The sequence below is a fragment of the Pyxicephalus adspersus genome, chromosome 5, assembly GCF_032062135.1.
Source record: "Pyxicephalus adspersus chromosome 5, UCB_Pads_2.0, whole genome shotgun sequence".
NCBI classification, from domain to species: domain Eukaryota; kingdom Metazoa; phylum Chordata; class Amphibia; order Anura; family Pyxicephalidae; genus Pyxicephalus; species Pyxicephalus adspersus.
This window is the reverse complement of record NC_092862.1, coordinates 114,557,046-114,583,287: the sequence shown is the minus strand read 5'-3', so window position 1 is coordinate 114,583,287 and position 26,242 is coordinate 114,557,046. Positions and strand designations below refer to the sequence as shown.

At 37.2% G+C, this 26,242-nt stretch overlaps 2 protein-coding genes and 2 non-coding genes across 6 annotated transcripts in view; all 4 read right to left on the bottom strand.

The window, feature by feature from the left end:
* GSDME (gasdermin E) overlaps positions 1-12,780 on the bottom strand; it is a gene marked incomplete in the record, with an annotated part of 55,552 nt that extends 42,772 nt beyond the window's left edge. Inside the window, 3 exon segments of the mRNA XM_072412511.1 lie at positions 222-414; positions 8,395-8,628; positions 12,694-12,780. Of these exon segments, the coding sequence (XP_072268612.1) occupies positions 222-414; positions 8,395-8,611 (410 nt within the window).
* On the bottom strand, positions 2,692-2,763 carry TRNAA-UGC (transfer RNA alanine (anticodon UGC)). The gene has a single exon. It is a non-coding gene; the product is annotated as a tRNA-Ala (tRNA).
* TRNAA-CGC (transfer RNA alanine (anticodon CGC)) lies at positions 3,313-3,384 on the bottom strand. Its single transcript has one exon. It is a non-coding gene; the product is annotated as a tRNA-Ala (tRNA).
* A 2,920-nt stretch (positions 12,781-15,700) lies between the features above and the next one.
* Positions 15,701-26,242, bottom strand: part of OSBPL3 (oxysterol binding protein like 3) — a 106,173-nt gene continuing 95,631 nt past the window's right edge. For all 3 annotated transcript variants that reach the window (XM_072412508.1, XM_072412510.1, XM_072412509.1), the window contains 6 exons: positions 25,346-25,424; positions 23,749-23,893; positions 23,075-23,219; positions 22,538-22,664; positions 20,681-20,803; positions 15,701-19,294 (listed from right to left, as the gene is read on the bottom strand). In XM_072412508.1, coding sequence (XP_072268609.1) covers positions 19,198-19,294; positions 20,681-20,803; positions 22,538-22,664; positions 23,075-23,219; positions 23,749-23,893; positions 25,346-25,424 — 716 coding nt within the window. In that variant the 3' untranslated portion in view covers positions 15,701-19,197. The remainder of the gene's footprint in view (positions 19,295-20,680; positions 20,804-22,537; positions 22,665-23,074; positions 23,220-23,748; positions 23,894-25,345; positions 25,425-26,242) is intronic.

Here is a 26,242-nt window from a genome sequence, read left to right as displayed (position 1 = left end):
CTTTGCTCGCTTGTTTAAATAACCCATAAACATGCCTGTTTATCTTAATTTAAATAAATGAAGCAAAGCATCAGCACTGAATAATTCTATATAAATGACATAGAAAATAAAAAGGAACAAGATGGGCCTCTAGATCAAGCTCAGTCATGGTGTTTATTGGCCAGAAAACAGGTCCAGATTATATAACAGGTTTTATTTACAGAGGAAAAAAATTGAATTACCTGTTTTGTACATCCTTCATGAGTTGGTGCAAGTTAACTTCTTGTTTTCTAAGGATGCCAAAGGTAGAGGTGGTTTGTATACGACCAGAACCCGCAGCATTACCATGGAATGCTCCGAAATCTGCATCAACATTAGCCTGTAGTATGTCGCCATATGTTCCCTGATATTTCACTAAGTCAGACTCCACTACCACTGTAAGATAAAGGGATAAAATACATGTGATTTACAGCTGAATAAAAAAACAGTGCAATCCACTCACAGTTTGCACACAATGTTGACCATATAGACATTTATTAAACAAAGCAATTGAATCACAAAAGGTGCCAACAGAAAGAGAATAGAGTATTTTTTTTGTGTTTATGTTTAAATCATTTTTGCTGTGACCTATTAGGGTTTGGAATAACAGTATTTTCAAAATGAGACGAAAAACATGGTGGCGTGTCTTCAAAGAGAGAGCAGACCTAATAGACACATGGACATCGCTATGTTATGTTTTTACGGCATTTGCCTATTTACTGCTTCATCTCCTTCTAAATTTTTTTGAATAATAAATAAAAACAGCATAGTATCAAACAAGTGATTGGAAATCAGACTACCTCCTGATTTTTCACAGCAGTGTGTTTGTTTCCTTTTTTTAAATAAATTATTTATTAAACCACAAAGAGGATATGGTACAATTATAATTATTGTCAGTCAATGTATGACTATCGGTTTGTTTTTTTCAGAAATTTCTAAATAGATTTTCAAGGCACATAGATCAAACTTATAACCATCACTTATTCATAACGGCATCATTTATTGTATATTTAAAACAAGAAAAAAATCCATAGACAAAAGATCAGAGTAAACAATTTTTGTTTTTAAGAATTTTTATGAAATTTTACTAATAGTACCATTTTCATTTCTCAACGCATTTCGCAAAACATATTGCTTCCTCAGTAGTGATGGGACACCAAAAAATCAATTGTTAAACCTCCTAAAACCATCTTAAGTCAACAAGGACCAACAATCCATTTATGTGAAACAGGTTTTTTGGGGATCATAGGAACTGTTTTTTGTACTGCTGTTGCACAGGGTTTACTGCTTGGGTTAAGAATATACTTTGTGATACATTCTATGTAAGTGTTTCCTCATTACTTTTTTTGAAGCATTTTATGTTATTTTAGTAGTGTATACAACTATGATCTTTGTTGTAGTACCTACCTCCAATATTGCTGAGGAAACAGACTTTCATCTGCGAGTAAATGTGAATACATTTGTTTTCATATCACTCAGAGGATCCCATTTATATGTGATGTAAATTTGGAATCAGATTATGGTTCATCCCATTTATAATTGATATGGGCATCTGAAGGTATTCATACCATTTTAATGTAAGGTTAATGTAAGGTTAAGTTGATTGTGTATTGTATTGTACCTTTGTCTCTTGTTATGGAACTATTTTATCATTAAGTTTTTTCTATATTGTGATTAATAATGTATTGGCATTTTTAACTATACAGCCTGGACTGAAGTTCCGTACACAAAAAAAAACTTTGGTTTCTTTTGCATACATACAAAATAGATAACTTATACAAGTATACCATAACACAATATAAACTAAATAAGCCATCATAGTCAACAATAAGACTGGTATTTTGTAATAATTAAAACTGATGATTAATACACAAACAGATGTGTCCTTTCCTTTTAAGGGGGAATGAAGACACCATGCTACTAGAGGTCACAGCAGGCAGGATCATAGGGTCCATGACCACAGCCCATGTAATTTCTAATAAAAAAAAATATATATATATACGGGTGAGGAGGCCGAGGTGTTACTTGAAAATGACTGGTTTTGGCAGAATCAGGTGTTGCTTCCTCTCGCTCCTGCAGTGTTTGGCCATAGAAAACTACCCCAGTAAAAAAGTGGTAGCAGCAGGAGCTCAATTAAAATGGACCTTCATAAAGCCACGCCATGGACATGCCCCCACATTTACATTTCTTAAGCCTAACTAGCACTATCTGAAAGTGAAACCTGAAGCTTAGCTAATCCTAGAAGTTCGCTATTCGTGTAAATTATTAAAGAAAGAATAAACTGTGATAAAGATAAAAGGCCAGAAATTAGATGTGAAAAATAGTGTATAAGCACTTATACATGCTTTAAGGCGAATGCAAAATGAATGGGCTGCCTTAATTCAACACAGCAAAACATACATTAAAGACATACAACATAAAGCTGTGAAAGAGGTCTTTGAGCATGACACTGGCACTACATATTTTGTGATAAAAGGTTTGCTTTAAAAATCAGGCCTTACACAAAGCCTAGATTCTACCACTTGGCTACATTTCTCTCCATGTTATGTGGGGAGAAACAGACAACTTTTTTTGCACTTACAGCTGAACAGACTATAGGGACGTTAAAGGACAGCCACAATTTCTTTATATTTAATTTTACATAAATACGTTTATGTATGCATGGACAAAATGTGGAGATGCCGGGGATTGAACCCGGGGCCTCATACATGCAAAGCATGCGCTCTACCACTGAGCTACATCCCCTTATAACACTAACACTAGTTTGGACATTCCTGGGCCCAGGTCTATTTAACCATGTGTTTTTTTTTTTTTTTTGTTTATCAATTATTAATTTTCAAATCACTTCCAGTGTTTAGTTCTACTGCAGATTGAGGGTTGATTCTTTGTCTGCATAGCATCTTGAAACTGAATGTAGCACACAGCAGGCTCATAGAAATTACAGGGCTTTATTAACATTTTTTCTTAGAAACTTGCATTTTGAAATGGCCACACAAATCAATGGACCTGTTTAGGAGATCATTGAATGTGATTAGAACAATCAAATTATTTTACAATTGCATAGCAGAGAACCTCTACTACATTAATTTCTTAGGTGGCAACTCTATCGTTCTGATGGAATTTTACAGTTTGTGATTGAATAAATATGCATGTGATAGATATTGTGTGATACGTATATGATATTTTCTTTAATGATGAAGTTTAGAATGCTTGCACCTATATTGAGTGCAAATCTATACAAATACCATCTTTCAATGTCAGGGAAACAGAAATGTGTAAGGGTATTACAAAACATGGAGATGCCGGGGATTGAACCCGGGGCCTCATACATGCGAAGCATGCGCTCTACCACTGAGCTACATCCCCGTGTCTTTAAATACATGACACAACATTTTCAATAAGTCCGTTTATTGGACTTCCCATAGAAACCTCTAATCTGACAAACATGCTAAACCTTGTCTTTTAGAAGTCTTAGAGCAAATTGGGCTACAGTTTTTTAAACCACATCTAAAGTCAATTTGATAAAGGTGTCCTCAACTGATGTCCCCAATGCTACTACATATGTTACATGAGACCAAGGATTACTGCAATTATGGGCCATTTACAAATAAAGTATTCCACTACTGGTTACTAGGACCTGGGAGTCACATATTACCTTCCAAAAGCAAGTTTGGCATCAGAGCTCTAGAACCTGTGGATACCTGGCAGTATTATAACTAATCCACCCTATCCTCCATATATTACTACTGGCCCATTACTACGACGAACTGCCTAAAAGCCCTTAGGAATATGTAGAAATCAGAAAGGTGCAGGCAAGCTCCAAAAACTACCAGAGGGCCCAGAAAATTACATTAGATAAAAATGGTATTGGGAATTGGCAGCAGGGTTTTCAAGACTGCACAGAAATTACAATGGATTCCAGGACTACAGGTCTAGTTGGAACTGCAGAAGTTATTTTCTTGATGATGATTAAAATTTTGGAGAAAAAGGAAAATAGAGCAATCAGGAAAATTATTAGTAATTAAACTTGTAAAAAAGAAGGTATAATGTTCTAGCAGCTAGGTAAGAAAAACAAATATTAATATGCAACATCTTACATTTACCTAACATTTATTTATTTTTTTTACTGTTTGGAAATAAACTACACTTACTGTATGTTATAATCAAGAAACCAATTTGAGAAGGTTTGAGCTTTGTGACATTGCTGGCTGTAGACATCAGAAGATGGGTACAAGCGCTCATAAAAGGATGGACAGCAAAAATAAGGTAGGTTGTTCATTTGGTGAACCTATGTGAAGTGTAGCTTCAGGTGCCTGTCCTTAGCTGACAAGAGTGGCACCTGGTGTGGTCTCCTGATACTGTAACCCATCTGCTCCCAAGGTGTAAACTGTTTTTATTCAGATGCCCTGCATACTTTTATCAGACCATTTTCTGTATTCCCTAGAAAAGGTTGTGCGTAAAAAATCCCCAAACATCAGAAGTTTCTAAAAATATTCAGATCAGCCTGCCTGGGAATCATGACACATTCAAAGTGGAACTAAACTAAAAAAAAAAAGTCACACTTACCTTTATCCTCGATCGAGTGCTGTGTCATCCCGGTATCCTTCTTCGGCCTGATGCTAAGAAAGCACCAATCTTCTTCGTACATAAACCGATCTTGCACTGCGAGAGATCGGGTGACGTATGAAAAAAAAAACAGAGTGCCGATCTCACTGCGTATGCATGAGATCAGTATTTTATTTCTCCTATTAATGGAAAGAGATGAGTATGCACAGAAGGAGCAGCCAGAGCCTCCCAGGATGTGCGATGAATGTTGTCTACCCTTTTATGTAAAGAAAAATTTTGAGTTTGGGTCCCCTTTAAATTATTTTTCTTCCCCCATTCTGTTGTCTTGACAATATCAACATGCTATGTGACTCACTGATTAGATATTTGTGTTACATAGGAGGTTAGGTTGAAAAGAGACATACGTCCATCAAGTTCAACCACTAAAAAACCCTATAAGACATAGTTGGTCCAGAGGAAGGCAAAATAAACCCCTGGTACAATTTGCTTCAACAGGGGAAAAAATTCTCTCCTAATTCCATGAGCCAATCAGATGTTCCCTGGACCAACAGTCTAAGCCTTAAAACCTAGTTATATTCTGTGCTTCTAGAAAAACATCCAGCTTTCTCTTAAAGCAATCTATAGTAGTTGCTGAAACTACTTCCTGAGGGAGCTGATTCCACATTTTCACAGACCTTACAGTGAAGAATCCCTTCCTTATCCAGAGCTTAAACTTCTTTTTCCTCCAGACGTAAAGAGTGCCCTCTTGTTCTTTGTAATGATCTCAAAGTGAATACATGTCTTTTTTCAAGGGAGAATAGATTCAGTTCAGCTAATCTCTCCTCATAGCTGAGCTCCTCCATTCCTTTTATTAGTTTAGTTACCCTTCTCTGCACTCTCTCCAATTCCACAATGTCCTTTTTGTGAACTGGCGCCCAAAACTGGACTGTATATTCCAGATGTGGTCTGACCAATGCTTTGTACAGGGGCAGGATAATGTCTCCATCTCTGCAGTCTATTCCTCTTTTAACACAAGACATTATTAGCTTTAGATATTGCAGCTTGGCATTGCATGCTGTTATTAGGTCTATGATCTACCAGAACCCCCAGATCCTTTTCCATTTCTGACTCCCCCAAATGTATTCCCCCTACACAGTATGAAGCATGCATGTTGTTAGCTCCCAAGTGCATAATTTTACATTTATCTATATTAAATGTCATTTGCCACTTGGCTGCCCAATCAAACAGTAAATCCAGGTCTGCTTGTAGAATATAGCCACTCTGTATGGACTTAATTCCATTACATAGTTTGGTGTCATCTGCAAACACAGAAATGGTACTTTTAATCCCAAACTCTATATCATTTATAAAGATGTTAAACAGTAAAGGTCCAAACACTGAACCCTGGGGTACACCACTAATAACCTTAGACCATTCAGAGTATGAATCATTAATTACAACTCTCTGGATGTCATCTTTAAGCCAGTTCTCTATATATTTACAGACTGACTTTTCTAAACCTATCGACCCTAACTTGCATATTAACCATCCGTGGGGTACAGTGTCAAATGCTTTAGCAAAGTTCACATACACTATATCAACTGCTATTCCATTGTCTACCTGTTTACTTACATTGGCAACTGTCTTTCCTGAAGCCATGCTGACTATCACTTATAATATTATTTTCTAGCAGGAACTCTTCTATGTGGTTCTTCATCAAACTCTCTAAGACCTTTCCAACTATGGACGTTAAACTAATGGGTCTGTAGTTACCTGGTAATGACTTTGCTCCCTTTTTGAAGATAGGAACCACATTGGCCTTACGCCAATCCATCGGTACTTTGCCAGTGACTAATGAGTCTCTAAAAATTAGGAATAATGGCTTTTAAATACCTGAGCTGAGCTCTTTGAGGGCACGTGCATGTAATCCATCAGGTCCTGGTGCTTTGTCAACCTTAATTTTTCCCAGCTGTTTCTCAAGCATACCAATTTTACAGCCATTGTGACTTATTTAAGGCAGTGACATTGCTATTATGAATTTGGACTTGAGCTCTGCCGATTTCCTTTGTGTAAACATAGCTAAAAAAAAGTTTAGTAAACCTGTCTTGTCTTTATCCCCAGTTACCAACCCAGCAACATCCTTTAAGGGGCCTACATGCTCAGATCTGATCTTTTTGCTGTTAATATATTTAAAAAATCTTTTGGGGTTTGCTGTACTTTCCTAAAGTTTTCCACATTTTATCTCCTTTTTACATCTTTTGTTATATTCTTTATAGGTTTCAAATGATGAAGTTGATCCTTCATTTTTATATTTTTGGAATGCCTTTTTTTTGTTCCTTATGGCTTTTTTAACATCAGCTATGAGCCACATAGGTTTTAATTTTAGCCTCTTTGAAATATCTTTTTCAGTTTTCTTTTGTAGAACAGACTTGGAAACATTCCCATTTCTGTTCTGTGTTCTGAGGACAATATTGTCTCCCAGTCCAAGTCACAAAGAGCCACCCTTAATAATGGAAAATGTGCTCTCTTAAAATTGAATGTTTTTATCTTTCCTGTTTTTGCTTCCTGTTTACAGCTTACATTAAATGAAATCATATTTTTTAGTCACTGCTACCCAGATTCTCTTTTATTTGCACATTTGTTATAAGCTCTGCATTGTTAGAAAGAACTAGGTCCAGCAAAGCATCATTTCTAGTCGGGGCTTCTATAAACTGTACCATAAAATTATCTTGTATTAAATTCACAATGGTCCTCCCTTTTGCTGTTCCTGTAGTGCCATTACTCCAGTCAATGTCAGGGTAGTTGAAATCTCCCATGATTAAAACACTTCCACTTTTTTCTGCTTTTTCTATTTGTGCTAGTAGTTGATTTTGTATTTCTTCCTTAGCACTGGGCGGCCTATAGCAGACTCCAATAATTAACTGTGTGTTATTCAACCCCACATTCAACTCCACCCATAATGCCTCAACCTCATTGCTTGTTCCGTCCACAATTTCTTCTTTCACAAGGCAATTGAACAGGTGTACCTAATAAAGTGACCAATGAGTGTATACATGTTGTATATGTACATTACACATGCTCCTTAAAAAAAATTTTCATGATTACTTTTCATCACCCTAATTCTAGGTACCCACCCCTGCCAGTCACTTGTCTCCCTGACCTTCTTCCTCATTGGTTTAGTATACAAATCCCTTTTTCCTCCAAACGTGTTTTTTTTTTTCTTCTTTTATTTGTTTTAGGCAGCACCAAGTCTATGGAGGTGGCTAACCGTCTCACTTACTGCATGTAGAAATCAATAAAAAAAAACATGCGACAATGCTGGCACCACCAACTGCCTGTCTCAAGAAGGATCCATCCAGCCAAAGCAGCTGCAAAAACCGCTGGTCTAAACATAATCTTAACATAACACATCTAAACTTTCCTTTACAGCCTGAAACTTGCCAAAAAATACAATTTACAACCTCAACAAAGTAATTACAGCTGCCCGTATATAAGGCACTAGCCTTCGATACATGATTCTTAGGCAGCAAGTAACCGTGCCTAGACATATTCACTTTACTGGAGATTTTTTTTTTTAAAATGATAAAGATAGATTTTTTTAGTTAACTATGGCTCCATATTCAATCGTGGCAGGACTTAAGTGAAGCAAACTTGTAAAATGACTGATAGGTCTGCAGAAGTGTAAGCCCAATGCAGCACAAATGCAGTTATTTGGTTCATCATAAGGACAATACAAAGGTCCTAGCAGTGATTGTCATCCATCGCAAAGAACAAAAGGCATGTGATGGATTCTTTGCAATGCCTGGAGATATATCCTTAAATGAACTTTACCTGGTTTCACTGGTTTCTCATCAGTCAGTATGTCCCCCAGAAGACATGGACATGATGAAAAATAGTACTTTGGTTTTTGCCACCACCAGAACCGTTTCTTCTTTGCCACCACACTGAGAAGTTGTGCCTTGTCGCAGTCATTTAAACTGGAAACCGGTATCAGCTCACCCCCAGCATCAATTTCTCTCAGGAAATTTCTTGTAGCTTTGGAAAACATCTCAAGTGATATAACGTCTGCAAACATAAAAAGAAATGGTTTAGGCATTAAAAATGCAGCATCATTATGTCTTCTTACTTTGCACCCATTTTATTAGGCTTTATTTCATCAAAAAGGTTTGCTACAGAGTACCTGACTATAGAATAGAAATGGAAATGTTAGGTTCAACACTGCACAAAAGTACAAATAGAGAAAGAGGCATAAGATTTTTTCTTAAATAAAATAACAAAAAAATGTATATGTCTCTTTCTCTGTTATAGGCTTGTTCTAGATTGAATGTGCGGGAAAACCTTCTTGTTTCCATATGAAAAGGTTTTATATCTAATGAGAAGGAAAAACTTGGCTCACAACTTTGTCTAAGTTTTTGTTTTGGCTCACTCTGTATTTGAGTTTGACACCCCTGCCTTAAAAACTGAAACTGAACCCGTCCCGGTTCCATTGCAGGGGGTCTCCATCTTCTTTCCTATTGAATTCCTCCTGGCCATCTTTGGCCATCATGATTGGGCACGCTGGGATGACAGCATGGGAGTTCAATCAGTCCTGGCAAGTGCAGAGGAATCCGGGATTGCAAGAACTGAATGAACTCCCATGTATCCTGGCAATCCAAGCTGAGCTGCGCGACCACATATAAGGTTGTATTGCCATACCAAGCCATTTAACTACTTAAACCCAAGTACTTACACGCTTAGGCTGCATACACATGTTCAGTAATTATTGTTGGAAAGGATCTTTCATGATCCTTTCCAATGACAAAAGACTGAATGATGCATGAATGAGCGCTGTACAGCTGTACTGCTCTACGGACAGAGGAGAGGGAGAACAAGTGGGCGTCACCCCGCTGTGTGTTCTCCCCTTCATTTCCATTATGATCATTCCTCTTTCATGGATCTGCCAGGATGGACCCATGAACAACGAACGATGAGCGTTGCACACATGCCACGTTCTTGTCAGATATCAGAGGCGATTATCCAACGGGAACCATCTCACTTGTGTACGTAGCCTTAAGTAAGTAAAGCAAACAAATTATGGTGTTTGGAGCTCCAAGGGCCACACAAAATGCACCAAAAAGTGACTCTGTTTTCCCTATTGTAGGCCTGCTCAAGAAAGAAGACTGAACATTTTGTACAAAGAAACAGAATGGCTGAAAGTGCTGACTTCACTATATTTCCAACTGTGCAGGATTTCAGAATGATAAAACATATTTAGACCCACAATAGATTTACATATACATCTTGAAAGGTGCTTTTGTGTCTACAGCCTCATATCTGTATATCTGCCAAGTCTATCTGCCACCTAGGATACTTGTGGCTGAAAATGTTCTTTTAAAATCGTTTCCGGTGACGGATGAAAGAATGAGCGCTGTACACACAAGGCCCATTCTGTTCTATGGAGAGGGGAAGACAAACAGGAGGCACCCCACTGTGATTTCTTCCACTGTAATGCAGAGTAGTCGTCTATTGATATGCCAGAACAGATCAATGAATGACGTCAGGGAACTACACACGTCAGAGTTTCACCCAATCAAACACAGCCACTCATGTTGGGCGAGAACAATATGAGCGCATCCTTGAGCTATGTAAGAACGATAGATTTCTCTCATTGGAAATTATCTTCTATGATTACATTCAGTGACAGTTGAATGAGCAAGCTCTGTACACAGTGCTGTTCTATGGAGAGGGAACATGTACCTAAGTACATAGGGGTTGCTGGTCTCCGGAGATCTGAAGTGACATTTGGTGATAACACTAATGCGGTACTCACCATTCCCTTTGCTGGAGTTTCTGGCAGGAGGAAGCAAAGCCCTGCAGTTGCCAGGACTCTGTACAGAGATACAGTACAGAACAAGGGAATAATAGGGAAAAAGAGTAGTTGCATGAAGACCATATAATGTGGTAAATTAGACCATACTTGCGTACAGCTTCCAGGGTTTAGTTCTTGTTCTGATTAGTTTTTATTTTTTGAGAAAACACTTCTAAAGAATAAGGGAACACTTGTTATAAATCTAGTTATGTGAAGTACCTGAAGAAGTGGCACTTGGTAACCACAGGTTTTTATTAAAGCAAACATACGTCTAATAAGCTGGGAAAACACTGATCTACAGTACACAAGTCTGATTTATGAACCATGGTATGGAAAACAAACACTCAGCGGCCAGTGCAAAAAGTCCCATCTCATTCGACAGCTATACATACTTTCAGTTTACTGGATGGGGAGATTGTGAAATAAGGATGACCTAACCTTACCGCCAGCACAGATCCTTTCTACATAACACAGCTGGTAAACACAATGTATGTACAATGAATATTTTCACTTCTTACACAGCTGCTAAATGGAATCATCTAAGACGTGTCCAATAGAAATGGCTTGTTTTAAATTATTCTCACATAACAGGGCATTACTTTAAAGAATTTCTTTTGTTCTGATTACTATTTTATAAAGACAGATTTATACCATGTTATTTATTTTTTAAACCCCCAATGGTGGAGATCAAGAATTGGAAGTTCTACCAAAATTAACCATAGTTGGCTGGCTTAATGGTGTAACTGATCACCACTTTTTCTAGTTGCATCTGTCACTTTAAAACACGTGTGGGGTCCTCAAGCATCCTGTGACCATGGTTCAGTAGAACCCCGGTAATCCGGAAAACTCAGATAACCGGCACCTGACAGCTCCACTTTCTTGATTGCTCCTGCAGCCCTAGCGGAGCTGTGGCATGTGTCCTGAGTCCTGCGAACACATACCACAGCTCTCCTAGGGCTGTAGGAGAAATCGGTAAAGCAGAACTGTCAGGGGAGCAGAGCTCCACTAATTGCTCCGCTCCGTGATTGGCTGAGAAAAGGCAAACACTGATGACGGCTCAAGCGTCATCAGGGTTTCTCTTTTCTCAGCCATTCAGCACTAGAGGTGATTAAGGACAAGTCTCCCTATTCAAGTCTAGTGCTGAATGGCTGAGAAACCTCAGTTTAGGAGCAACTTCAGTTAACTGGAAACTACAGTTATCTGGAATGAGCCATTCCCCGTGGGTGCCGGATAACCGAGGTTCTACTGTAATAGGTAAGTAAACTTAAATGCATATCAGATGATTCTCACCCGTGCTTGTCTCAGGCAGAAATCTGACATTTGTACAGTTCCCTGGTATTGTTTATCAGTCCACCAAAGCAGATTGATGATTAAATATTTACTTTGTCTATAGGTAGAAAAATAAGGAGAAATCCTTACCAAATTCCTTGCACCCACAGGGTTCTTTTTTTTTTTTCAGCATTCAACTGGTAATCACCAAATACAATACAGCACCAGCGTATCCAGGATTGTACACAAGGTTGTCAAATTCCTACTAGCATCCTGAAATAGTAAACATTGGGGAAGAATGCTGTCTGCTCTTGAAACCAGAATTATGGTATTTTAGTTTATCCCTCCACAAAATCAGAATTTGCAGTGCAGAGGGGAACCACGTGTAGGGGATCATTTTTGTTTTTCCATTAAACATAACTCTATGTATATATAATTATCCGAAGTACTACAGAAACTGCTTCTGCTGCAGAATTCCATGCCAGCCACCCCCATGCCTAGATATCTGATCATGTGATGTCTGGTAAAAATGAATACAAGAGATTACACAGGAAGTTCTCATGTAAAGCAAAATTGATGACATCTAATCAGGTGCCTGGCTGTCCTAGGATCTCTGGGAATGATTCTGGGGACTCTGAAACACAAGTGAACAGGATATTGAGAAACATATTGGATGACAGGTCCACTTTAATAAATTTGTTAATTTACAATGTGCTATTTGTTCATTTGCATTATTTCCTAAATAAAATAAAACACACCTGCTACAAGAATATGATGAAATGCAATGCAAAGGGCATTTTCCTTGTCAGTTCTTCAACAGCTGGGACTGACTATAGGAATCACGTGACTGTATATAATGTATACCAATATAAACATTGTACAGGCAACTTCTTCATAGCTACAACCTGCTGAAGACCCAGTTTATTGTGCGGCACACTTACTGCCCTTCTGCCCCACACAGACCGACAGTTACCCATGTACAAAGCCCCTTGTGCCCCTCTGCCATCACTCACCCCCAGCCACATTCAGCCCTTCTCTTCTTCCAGCACTCGGTCTAAACAACAGAACTTCCTTCACTTGTCTATCGCCTGTGCTTAGTGTATTTGATTGGTGGAAGGGAGAGGCTTAGGAGCGCCACGATTGGATGCCGAGCCTGTCTATTATAAAACCCAGAAGGGCGGGAATTACTAGACAACAGGCTAGGTGCTATGAAGTTGTCTTGTAGCTTCTGATAAGAATTGCTGACAGAACAGTTTTCTCATACCCGGTGTATAAGATATCCCTTTATCATGACATATATTTACAGAGCAAACACACCCTGGGTCCTGTTTGTTTTGTTTGTGCCCTTTGAGCATACTTCATTAGTTTCCATCATTTGCAACCCCTATTTAATGTACAGCGCTGCATAATATGTTGGCGCCATATAAATACTGTTTATTAATAATAATAACATAATGCTTAAAAATAAAAAAATTGCTGTTGTGTTACATTTATTATTATTATTATTATTAATAATAATAATATTAATATTATTGATATTTTTATTATTAATAGACAGAATTTATATAGCGCCAACATATTACTCAGCACTGTACATTAAATAGAGGTTGCAAGTATTTACTAACTAATCACACCAGTATATACTGTATAGTATAATATGGCAGGCAGGTCCTTCTAGGGCTGCAATCTTTAACACCACATACACACATCAGATATTAGTGGTCCAAGATGGATGGTTTTGCTCATTTTAGTTGAAAATCTGACATGTACAGCAAGGTGGATAGATGAATGACCGAATGTGAACAACCGTTGTGCATTTATATGAGAGAATATCGGGATACTACTCACTCCCTCCCCTCTTAATAGAACAAAATGGTGCTCTGTGTACAGTGGAAGGGATCATTGGACCTCCATCGAACCTTTGTACAAGTCTTAGTAAGCAGAGTAGATGTTCACTGAGGAAGATATTTACCACAGTCATTAAAGCAGGACTAAACCTGCAATACTCTCCTGTCTATGTTCCATTGCAGGGCCCCGCCATTTTCTTCATTCTTCTCCTCCTGGGATGGGCCAGGATGACATAACTCTTGCGCAGGTGCACAGAAGTTCATTAATATCCAGCATGCGCAAGGGAAGCTGAGTTTCCCTGGCAACCAATGCTGAGTTGTGCATGTGCAACTCAGCAAAATTTGACAGCTAGATGGTGATAAGGCAGGTAAGAATAGATATTGAAGAAGGGACATCGCCTATCCATTTCTGCAAAAAACACCTGCCTGATGGGGTGGGGCTTTAGTTTCACTTTAAAGCTGAACTACATTTAAAAAAGAAAAATTAGCAATCAGACAGGTACTTTTTTTAGAAGGGACTGGCAATGTCCCATCTGGAGTAAAAAAAAAAAAAATACCTGCCTGTTTGTAATATTTATATATTATGACAGACATTTTTACCCCTGCATATCCAACATGGTCGTGGGAGTTACATCATTCCATCATTAGTTACATCAAGAAGATGTATATTTCATATTTTTTATTTTGACCCCCGTTTAGTTTACAGTGGGTACCGTGTCAAATGAATTTGTATATGTATGAATTGACACCCATGATTACATTCAGCTACAGTTCTCCCCCACCCCACAATGATTCCAGATTTTTCAATTACAGGCAATACTCTTTTATCATCCTTGTGGCTGTTACTGACTTCTGGTACAAGTTCTTGGCCACTGATTCTGAAGCCTTTGGAAGTTCTGCTGATGTCCGTGTCTTCAAGGCTTCCAACATTGAGAAAAGACTTTATCCTGAAGACTTCAGTTTTATGGACCCAAAGCCCAGAGCTCTTGGCACTTTTTTTGGCAATGACTCCACCCTAATTTTGAGCTGTACAACCAAAGGAGTCTGAACAACATAATTTGTGTTTTATATTACCTGTGGCTTAGCTGTGCAAGACAATACATGGAATGGTCCTCCACTTTACATGATATTACTCCCTGAAAATACTGACTGGGTAGTAAAGGAGACACGTGTTCTGCAAAAATATATATGGGAAAAGGAAGGATTTGATATTGATGAAATGTCTAATAAACACTTATAATCTGTGATCTTAACTTTTGCCCAAGCAATTTTCATGCTGCTTCCATCAGAAAACAGTTTGATTACTTTATGTTGCCAGAAGGGGAAATGGCATGGCATTACAACTATATGTAGTTGTCCTTTGTATTATATCCTTTTTTGTAGCGTTTAACATCTTGTCTACAGTACACCTGGTCAGTGTCACTCATTGATCCTATTTTCAAAGTGACCTGGGATTGTGTACTGTTGACAAGATTTTATTTCCTTTCATGAATAGACCACAATATCTAAAGAAATTTGTGTTGTTCTCGGCATCTACTTCCTCTAGCTAACTCCATTCATTGTTGCAGTTCTTGTGTTAAGTTTTTATGAGGTTTATAAAAGTTTGGAGGGTGGTATTGTTAATATGATTTTGAGATTAAGAATATAGTGGCATGACTTCAATCAGGAAGAAAGTTCAAAGTAAACCTTTGAAAGTATTTAATTACTAAAAAGGTTGTGGATGCTTTTAAAGCAACTCCATAACTTCCATAACATTGTTCTTGTATTAAATACTTATCAGGTTCAAAAATTTTGAAGATTAGCCACTAGAGGGCGCAAACAATGTGAAATCACTATACATCCTCTGTATTAGGTGTTAAAGGTAAATTATCTACCAGTGCAACTTTATTAATCTGACCATTTTATAAATATTTATTGTGAGAAAGAACAGAAAAGATTTTTTCAACATGCATACCACCAGAGGTAAGTATACAAATGCTTCCCTTACAGGTGATCTATTTTGTGAAGGTTACAGGTTCACAGTACATCTAGGGTTCTATTTATAAAACAAGGATTAGACATTCCCACAAACATTCCCCAGTGGGTCCATGGCAGTATTTAATTCCCACCAGGGAATGTCAGATTCCCTGTTTTATAAATGGAGCCCATGCAGAACATCAAAAACAAGACACAGTTACTGTGAAATAATTTTATTTACACAATCATAAAGGATAGCCATGCCATACTCACCAATCATAATTTCTCCACATTTAAAAGATTTTATAGCAGCATAATTAAATATTTAATATTTACATCTGTGTGTATTCTTAAACAAAACTAAGGCGATTTTTTCTTTTATTCATGGAAGACATATGTTGATGCTTTTAATGTCAAAAACATTAACATTTAAAATATAATATAGATACATTCAGCTGTGGAACTGTACCAAAGACAAACAGAGCGCAAAAAATAACTGGTTTTGGTTATATTGTGTATCTTGTACATTTCCAGATTATGTACATATCCCATGGAATAAACTTTTGCTGAAAGCACTGATGACACAAACTTAGATCTTTAATTAAACTTTACAAATAGTTGCATGAGAAAGTCAAACAGTTAATTAAACAATTTAAAAAAAGAGAGAAAATGATAATTTCTGATGTCAGTACCCCGTACCCATTATTTGTTTAGTCTGTAATTTTAAGAAAAAGTGGTGTAGAAAATGTACAAAGTTTTGATTCCTTCTAAACTTCTACTTTCTAAAAAGGGGTGTGGATATGTGGTCATAACATGCAACTTTTCTAAGAACAATATAGAGGTTGCCATTATTGACTTCCTCCGTCTAGAAATGTTATTCTGGCTGGTATGCAATTCTCTGGATTTGATACCTATGGGGTCACTTACCCAGAACATGAATGCAAATCTGGAAAGTCCTTTGCAGAAGTTAGCAATGGCAGCCTTGGTGTTTCTCTCAGAAAAGGTTAACCCAAACATTCACATTAAAGGAAACACACACACACACACACGCTAGAAAAATGTGACTGCTGTTGTCAGCAAGTAAAAGAAGGGGGGGTTAAATTGAGGTTAAGTCTGCCTATGAGACGTATTTTAATGATTGGTAGAAAACACAAAACTGTTAAAAACAGGTATGGTTAATATAAAATCAAACAGGACCTATTTTTTTTTTCTATGTTTCAATAGGAGGAATGTTGGTGTGGTCATACCAAAAAAGTAAGCATTAGCTTTTAACAGCCTGTCCACGCTAAACTGGTAAAAGTGGAGTTTCAACAAGTTGATCTGGAGTTAACTGCACCATACTACTTTTACCAAGTTTTTTATGAATAGTCCTGCAAACACCAGGTGTTCAAGCTGCACTTGTCAGGGCCTGCAAAATTAGTAAAATAGGCAACAAGCTCACATTAGTGTCCATTCAGAAAGGCAGCCAAATATACAGAAACTCCAAATCTGTACAGTGGCTTCCTGATTTTTCTCCACAGACTGCTAGTTAGATCAAAAGCAAAGGCATAAAGCAAAACAGATTAGAGACACATGCTGTTCTCCCTGCATTCCCAAGAAAAATAATTAGTACCTCTCAAAAACAAAAGGAAAGAACTGGATGCCTAGGAAGCCAATATAAGAAAACTATGAGACTTCATTAAGTGAAAAGAGCTGTTCTATTATTCTGCCATTATAAATAAAAAGTATATTAATGCATTTATAGTGCATCAGATAGAACTAGTATAATATATATATGCTAGATGTGGCTAGAACCATTTACAGTTCCAGTACAAATATTCTTTATTTAAAAGAATAAAGGTACCCAAATAAAATACCATGAGGTGTTCTTTGGAATAACCAGATAATCTGTGCATAATTTGAAGAGCCCAGTCCTGCTGTGGCGATGAAAATCTCAGAGCTGAGACCTTGTGATTTAGATAATTGGGCAGGTTTACCTCAAGCTGGCTCATAAAGAATATTGAGAAATATTAACAGCTACAACCACCTTTATTTAGCATAAAGTCGCAGCCTAATGATCAGCTTTAAAGCCTCTGCGTGAGACTACTTCAGTCTCATTCACCAGCACTCCAGCAGGTGGGAAAGCAGCATGTCACAGAAATATGACTAGAGGATTCTGGACTCTTATTTATTATCACTGATAAGTTACCATATAGTAGTTGCCTGTAGCCTGCATTCTACACATCCATTTTTGTATGCCAGGCCAGTTAGATTTTTATTGATTCTGTGTCTGAAAACATGAAAATAAAACAAAACATGCAGTACCATCTCACATGTTGGAAGATAATTTATTAATAAGAATAGCAGATCAGCATATACCTGCTTCCGACAGTAGGTGATTGATTCATTTCTTGCATGCAAACACACACCTACAGAATTATTATTTCCATTACGAATAAATATATACAGCAGAGTAACAGAATTTCAGTTCAATTAAGGCAATATGTGGGAAACTCTTAGAAAAATAAATATTAAAAAAAATATTTTTTATAGGTTCTAAATTACATAATCAAACCACCTTGTTTTTAAATACATCTCCAGTACATCCGCTCGATTATGTAGATATATATTTTTACAAAATTCTTTAGTCGTTTTCTCCTCTAATACATGCCAAATGACAATAACCCTTAATTTTAAAATGGGGAAGGAGGGTATGAAACCACTGAAAAAATTCTATTCCCATCATTTCTCCATACATAGGTAATAGTACTCTATATGGCTTATTCAGTGGGAGGTTACATAAAATGAATAATGATGTGCAAAGTACAGTAACCCATAGCAGCCATTACATTTCCCTTGACCATAGTTACATCATTAAAACAGCATTGTTGCCATGGAAATAGTGCAATGTACTTTGTTCAAAAGAACCAGCTAGAGTACATTATAATGGGCCATTCCACATGATACCAAAGGAAGTATTCAGAATAGTACAGCTCCAGCCAAACATTTTTATTAGAGTGGGGAAAAGGTTGGATCCAGCCAGTCCATGGTTTTCATTGTTGTCAGGTTTCCCACTAGGTCAATTCTTTCTATTTTTTTCTGTAGTCACAGAGACAGAAAGTGTGGGGAGGCCCCCCATGTGGTGACCCGGACAGCAATAAAACCAGATACCAGTTCCAATTCCTTCGCCTATTTGTTTTCACCCTGCTCTTTTCAAAACTAACATATAGGGATCTTTTTATAAAGCAGATAATCTGGAATTCACTGAAACATTACATGGTGAATAATCATAAACTGCCATTGGAACACATGGACCTAGAAGATTATCCACAAGGGAATGTTTCGGTGAATGTCACATTCATTGCTTTATAAATAGACCCCATAAAAGTTCTGGCTGGAGTTACACTGGGATGGCAGAACTGTCACTGGTAGAAAACTTTTATTGGGAACCATACATATAATAATTTAAAAAAAATCTTTAAAATAACCCTAGTAGGACAAGTAGGACGGATGCAGTACTGAAAGTATAAGAGAAAGATAGAAAACAAATTTAGCAGTGCAAACAAGTGCAGATCATCTTGATATCGTATGCCTCATCCCTGGACAGTATTGGTTATATTTGATACTTTCGCTCTCCGCATTCCAGCATTTTCTCTGGGAGTGTTGGATAAACAGTCTGCCCCTTATGTCAGAAATATTGTCAATAATGCTAAGTATAAATGTTCCATCATCCCATCACCACAAGACTGGACAGTCCATTTTAGAGAATCCATGATCTTTTCGTAGCTGCCAGTAAGTGCTATTTGTTACCCATGAATCATCATTCGATCTCCTGTAGACAAAAGGAAAAAAAAAAACAGCATGATTAGTCAAGTAAATGGTAATACGGGGTAACTATGTGTAGTATTTGTTTTATATATACAGGAAGTCCCTGGGTTAGGAACCAGATAGATTCTGTAGGTTTGTTCTTAAGTTGAATTTGTAAGTTGGAACAGGAACATTTTTTTTTTTTTTCTTTTAACTTGGACAGATGTTTGTCCTAACATTGTTTTTTTTTTTTTTTTTTTACCTTTCTGTATATACTTTCTGTTAAACTACAATCTCAAAAAGTCTCAGTAGAAGATGATGGACTTGGACAGGATGGGACTGGTATTAGAGAGTCAGGGTCCTATTCTGCCGCTGGAGTTTCTTAAAGTAAGCCTCAAGAGAGGTTTGCACAGAGCTTTTCTTTTCCTCATGAAAAATAGCCCTGTAGCATCTCAGGCCTTTGGTAACTCTACAGTAAACTTTGGTGAACCTCTCTTTTTCAGGATCTTGCTCCTCTATTTTTGCCATCACTGCTTCAGTGAGTATGATGTACAGTACAGTGGTCTATGTGAAAGTGGGCACACCTCGTTGGGGAGGAAAGTCGTGCAGTACACTTTGGCTACAGCCCGGTGATCTCCTGCTGTACAGACTCTGTTTGTAAGTACAAGTCAGGTGTTAGTACCTCAGGCACTGCCTGCAGTGCTCCATGCTTTTCAACCCTGGGGACAATTTTATCTTAGGCCAAATAAAAATATACTTAGAGCCAGGATGACAAAAAGGACACTGCAAAAAATTGTGTCTGTCTCTGCCTAAAGCTTAAAGGATATAACTTAAAAAACAGTTCAGCAATCATTTGTAGTATAAATAAAAAAGATTAGAATTGTTTTTATTCTTTAAAACTTCACTCAGATGGTCAAACGTAACTGCACCCCTTCTTCAAGACCTCTCGGCATGAAACATTTCATGCATAGAGGCTGCAGTCCTTTATTCCTATTGAAATGCCATCAACCATTCAAATCAGTAATAAACGGCATTTCAATAGGAATTATCGGAGATTGCAATTGACATTCTCTACAAAAGATTCCAGCTAAAAGACATTGGACGTACCAGCTGTGTGATTCCTTATGAGTCAGACAGGAAAGATCACCACAGAGACCAGATAGGAAAATATAACAATTTGTTAGGGTGCTGACAAAGGAGGAGGCTATGACAATACAGAAAAGAAAAAAACAATATTGAAAGTATCAATATCCTTTAATTGTCTGATACCTTCGGTGTTGGTAAGGTCAATAAAAGAATAGGAACTCCTCACATGCTGCCTGCTGTCAGTGCTCAGCACGCAATTTTTAGAACGAGTCCAATGTTCCACAGCAGCTGACTACATCTACAAGACAATAAAATAACTGCACACCTGAAGAAACGAGGCTGGTGCTCCAGATTGTTTTCTTCCAGTACTCTCCTCCTTTCTCTCTGCAGCTGTTCTATCCTTTGTTTTTGTGCTTCTGCTCCTTCCACATTGCCCTCTTCAAGAAGTCTGCCACCATAAAAAAAAAAAAAACATGTCATTAGCCATGAAAATTCTTGCCCTCTTGAGAACATTGTTTAGTTAGGAAAGGATGCAACTCTCCCTGTTTAATATTCATCTCAGAGCACAATGTCATCTTTTTCCAAATGACATTCTAGCTGGTTGAGACAGATTTAAAGGCCATCATTTTATTTAGTATATACAGATTGCTAATAAATCTCAAGGGGGAAAAATTTGCATGCAGTTTGTGCCCTTTTCTACAAGAATATAGTTTGGTAAAAGCAAGCGACATCACTGTTAGGACAATATGTGGGATTTACAAAAAAGAATGCAGTGTAAATCATGTGGTTATTCATTGCAAATTGCAGTCGTGACTCAGAAATAAAGAGATTTGTTATGATTTTGAACTCTAACCACATATTATCTATAGGCTCATAAAGTGCTGAATTATTTCCACAAATATCTGCAATAAGAATATAATTGTAACTGAGAAATTATTTCTTATCACATAGACACACGCAATGATCAGTCCTATTTCCAACAGCTACAATGCTGTGGTGAGCTTACACAATAAAGTTAGTGTGAGCTCACATTCTTGTGAGACACGTAGCACCAGGCTTTACCTGGGAGGCATTATTGTTTTGTTTTTCGGCATCTATAACCCACTGATGGCCCATTTACTATTGTGCACTAATACGCCTTATGTTGCACTTAAACATACATTGGGTTAGGAAAGCAAATTCGTTCAACCCATTCATTTATGAATCAGTTGCCATGGCATCCCAGCATATCCAAAATAGGCATAAGAACTGCAAATCAATAGTGTTATTATGCCCTCAGGGCCCATTTACACTTCCCTGACGAGGTGCATTGTCATAATAAATAAGTTGCCTTAACATTGCACATGTTAATGTGCGACACAGCAAGCAATAGCTTACTTGCATTAACACAACCCAATGCTATAATAAACAGTTTAAAAAAAAACAAACAAAAAAACAAATTAAGAGGAGGTTTAAAATACAAAAAGCCCCTTTTTATATGCTCATTCAATACTAAACTTCAGGCAGATGTGGGAGGGGGTGACTTGGCTGTACCTAATTTAGGTGAGCAATGTGACCATGTTGTCTGGCAGGCTCATAAAAAGTCAGGGGTGGATGCACTTAAATACAAATCATATCCATAAGGCAAGTAAATCGGCCTTATATATGTATTTAAAATTTGTAAATAGAGTTCGGTGTTGATAAACCTGACAAGTAGAATTTGACATCCTAAAGAAATGGAGACTTAGACCTGAAAAACTAACAGTTGGCAAACAAAGTTACTGACTGGTGGGTTCTAAAAATAAACAAGGACTAGTTAACACCAAATGTTTTGTAAAGGAAATGCAAAGCTTTACAGACTTCCGCAGTGAGGTTGCAGAGAGTTTATTGCTTCTTCACACTAGGAACTGCTGCCTTTCAGGAGACATGGTACCTACATGGCAGCGTCTTCATGAGGCAGCCCCCATAAGGAATGAATAGGGGTGGCAGTGAGCACTACTAATACTGCCCACTGCCACCAGCTGTCAAATGCACAGACACTGGTTATTTAAAAACAATGCCGCTATGCGAGTGTGGGCGCCAGTTGTGAGGACCCATGTGGGATTGAGCAATTTATGAGCTTTCTTTTTACACTATTGATATTATTTGTGCTCCTGTGTAAAAAAAAAAAAACAAAAAGGGTTTTGGTAAAGGATAACCTTACCTTTGGTCTGGTCTAAATCTAGTGTCAGTACAAGGTAGAAGTGGCTTTGTCTTTGGATCAAACTCATTTAGCTGTAGTGCATACTTTGTAAAGCCATAATACAGCTCTGAATCTTTAGGCATTGGATCTGTTAGAAAAAAACAAAACAAAAACATAAATGTATAAAGTAGACCAAAAGACAGAAACAACCATACGTGTATCTACAGCAAATACCAATAACAATGAGAAATTACCATACAAGAACAACAATAAACATCCTAAAAGTGCTACCAATCCAACTCAATTTCTGATAAAAAATGTGGTGCCGAGTGGGAAGCACAATGGAGAGTTTTAGCCAGCACTGTTTTTGGTTAAGTGTTTGCTAAAGCCCAACTGATGGTTTGGGGGGGGGGGGGTCAGAATAGGAGCACTAAAGGTCCACTAACCATCCTAAAATTGGTATGTCAGAACTGATACATGTTCGAGTTCATTATAGTTTCATAGTTAAACTTTTCTTCAATTGAATATAACAATTCTAATTAAAATACCACTACTTACTAGTTCTCCAGATGCAAACTGGTGAGGAAGGAGAACCAGAGAATATGCTCTCATGCCATTTCCCAAAAAGTCGGTGGATAACTTTACCATGTTTGTCCATGACTGTCCCTTCAATTTCATGCACATTTGGGTTCCAGTATTTTGCCTGGAGGGAAATATTAGTTATTGTTAGATGGGCAGTAAACCTAAAAATACAGGTCATCATTACTGTAAATGTAAACATTGTAAGAGCCTATTCAAACATAAGATCGTAAAGCTGAGTGGAAATAATGCTGCACACAGCCCTCCATTTTCCTTTCAGTATAAATGTTCTGAACAAAATTAAATGTTAGCCCTTTGAATGTTTAAATGGTACCTCAAAAAAGACTTTCTAACTTATTTAATTCATACATATAATAGAAACCACTACAAAAAAGGTCCTTTATTACCATGAGCAATAATATTCTGCAGTTTATGGCATTCAGTCTATTCTGACCTTTATTCATCAAAGAGCAGCACAGAACACTGAAAGAAAATTAACCTTTGGTTCCTGTGTGTGACCATACCCTGCTTTCTGCCTCATTAAACAAGCACCCAGCTGCTATACCATAAAAACCAAGCTACCTACAAGCAACTTTTTGTCATTAAAGTCATATACATGTATGAATGTAGCAAAGACAAAGAGTTCAAGTTACCTTTATAAATGTGACTTTGCAATGGCAACTGTCATTTTTGGTGTTCTTGATGATAATCTCTCCATAATGTTCTATCCATCTCTGGCCACTTAAAATGTTGTGAATGCAGGAGGTCACCTTGTTCCATTCATAATGATCCCCAAACCTTTATACAGTAAAATAAAGTGGTAAACAACAGCCAACCATGTATGTCAATATCTGATTAAGCCACTAGAGTGTGATGTTTGGCAGCAGAGAAAGCAAAATAACACAGATGAACTAGAGGGAACCTAGAAATCCAGTGTAAGGGGATGAAAATATTCCTGTTTTGCCAGTCTTGAAATACTTGGATACTATACTGGGCTTCTTACCACCTTTATGCCCAAAAATTGTTTGGGATACTTTTATTTTACATAAAATCTGTGCCAAAATGCAAAGACACAATGAAGCAACAGCAGCCTTTTAAGTTTATTAAGCTATTAAGATACATATCAATTATATCAGTCTTTCTCAACCTTTTTAACATGAGGGAAACCTTGAAATTTTTTCCAGATCTCTAGGAACCCCTGCTATAATTGCTACATCCGAAGCTCCCAATATATTATTGTGGTGGTCAGTGGGAAGAATGCCACCTTTACATCATTGGTGTCTGTGGTTATTTGCCCGGAGAGGTCAGAATTTCTTATGGCTCAAGGAAACTCTGGCAACTTCTGGAGGAACCCTGGCTGAGAAACACTGGCATGTGTTGACGCAGTTAATAAGCTACCCGTAGACCTTAAGATCATATTTGTCCAGTCCTTTTTTGGTCTCCCCTCCCCACCTAATGCTATTATCTGATATCAGGGTGAATAATCAACAGCCACCACATTATGTGGATGTAGTATAAATGTATACCTTTTATGTTTATGTGGGTTTCCTTCACTTTCCTCTCACATTGCAAAAATATACTGATAGGTTACCTAGCTTCGCCCCAAAAAATTATGACTATGGTAGGGACATTAGATTGTAACAAATTTAGTGACAGGACTATGAACTTTGTAAAGTGCTGCGTAATATGTTGGCACTTTTTAAATACAATATAATAATAACGATAACAACTGTGTGCTTGGAGTCAGATTTTGCCTGCATGTATTACTGCTCTGTAGTATTTACTAGCACATTTATTCTCTTTTTACTGTACACAAAGCTTATCATGCAACAAGGTCAAATATAATCTTATTATGACAAGTGCAGACCTACCAAAAGTCAAACCATTTGTTGTCTTTAGATGAGGTTAACAGATATTATAATATTTATGCCATGTTATACATATGTCACTTTGACAATGGCCAACAAACTTGAAACTACTGCAATTATGTCAGAAAACTGGCTCTGTATTTTAAAAAAAGTATATTATTATTATCTTGTATTTATAAATTTTTAAAACTTACAACTTTAAGCAATTCTGTAATTTAAAGAACTACAAGCACACTACATATATATTCTAGGCTTTTGGGGTTAGACTTTCATTTGGGGTGGTTCTAACATAAAACAAAAAAAAACAATAAAACACTTTTCTGAAAATATTAAACATGTATAGGTCACCATAAAAAAAAAAAAGAATAAAATAAAGTCTTACCCAGGAAAAATTAAATGTGTTGTGCCAACTGGGACTATTTCCATAGATTTTCCCCAAAACTTATTTTTCCACCGGATATCTGAAAAATAAATTTAGAGCGCACAAAATTTACCAAACCCATAAATGTTCTACATTTTTATATCTTTGTTACTTTTCATATTACACTAGAGGGTCCAATAAAGAGAACATTGAGCATTAAGGCTAAGTTCACACCTGTGGTAAGACAAGTCTGCGTTATGTTTACTGCTTTCTCATGGCAAAAACCACTGCATCTCATGCTAGTATCCCCTTGAGGTAGCCCCAAAGGGAACCAGCACTGCCCTGCAAGTGTTTAAGCAACTGGCTTGAGAAGCCATGCAAGATCATGTGATTCAGAAGCAGGTATAAAACTGCCCTAAGACTGAAGGTTTATAGACCAATTCTGAAATCCTCCCTGTTTTTTGTGCAACAGAACGTAAGAAAAATGTACAAAATCTATTCAAAGAAAAAGACATAACTACAAAATGATGACACCCCACAGAAGGACTAAAAATAATAAAATAGTAGAGGAGGGACAGGATATTTTGGTCTGATAATATATACAAGTACAGTTTGCTGCGTTCAGAGACATGGGCTTGTAATAAAATAATTTTGAAAGTGTACAATGCAGTAACCCACAGTAATCATATATGTATACACTGCAGCCAGTATGAAAAATAATTCTGATAGAATACAAAAGGTATTAAAAATTGAATATGTTTAGTGTTTTTAGCTGCCTTATTCAATACAGCTGCATTATATTATGACATTTCTACGTGGAAACATTAAATGACACCCAATAGATTTAATGCCATCCAGAACATCTTTGGCCCAAATGCCCTTACAACTTTTTTCTTTTTTTTTTTTTTTTAAAGGAAC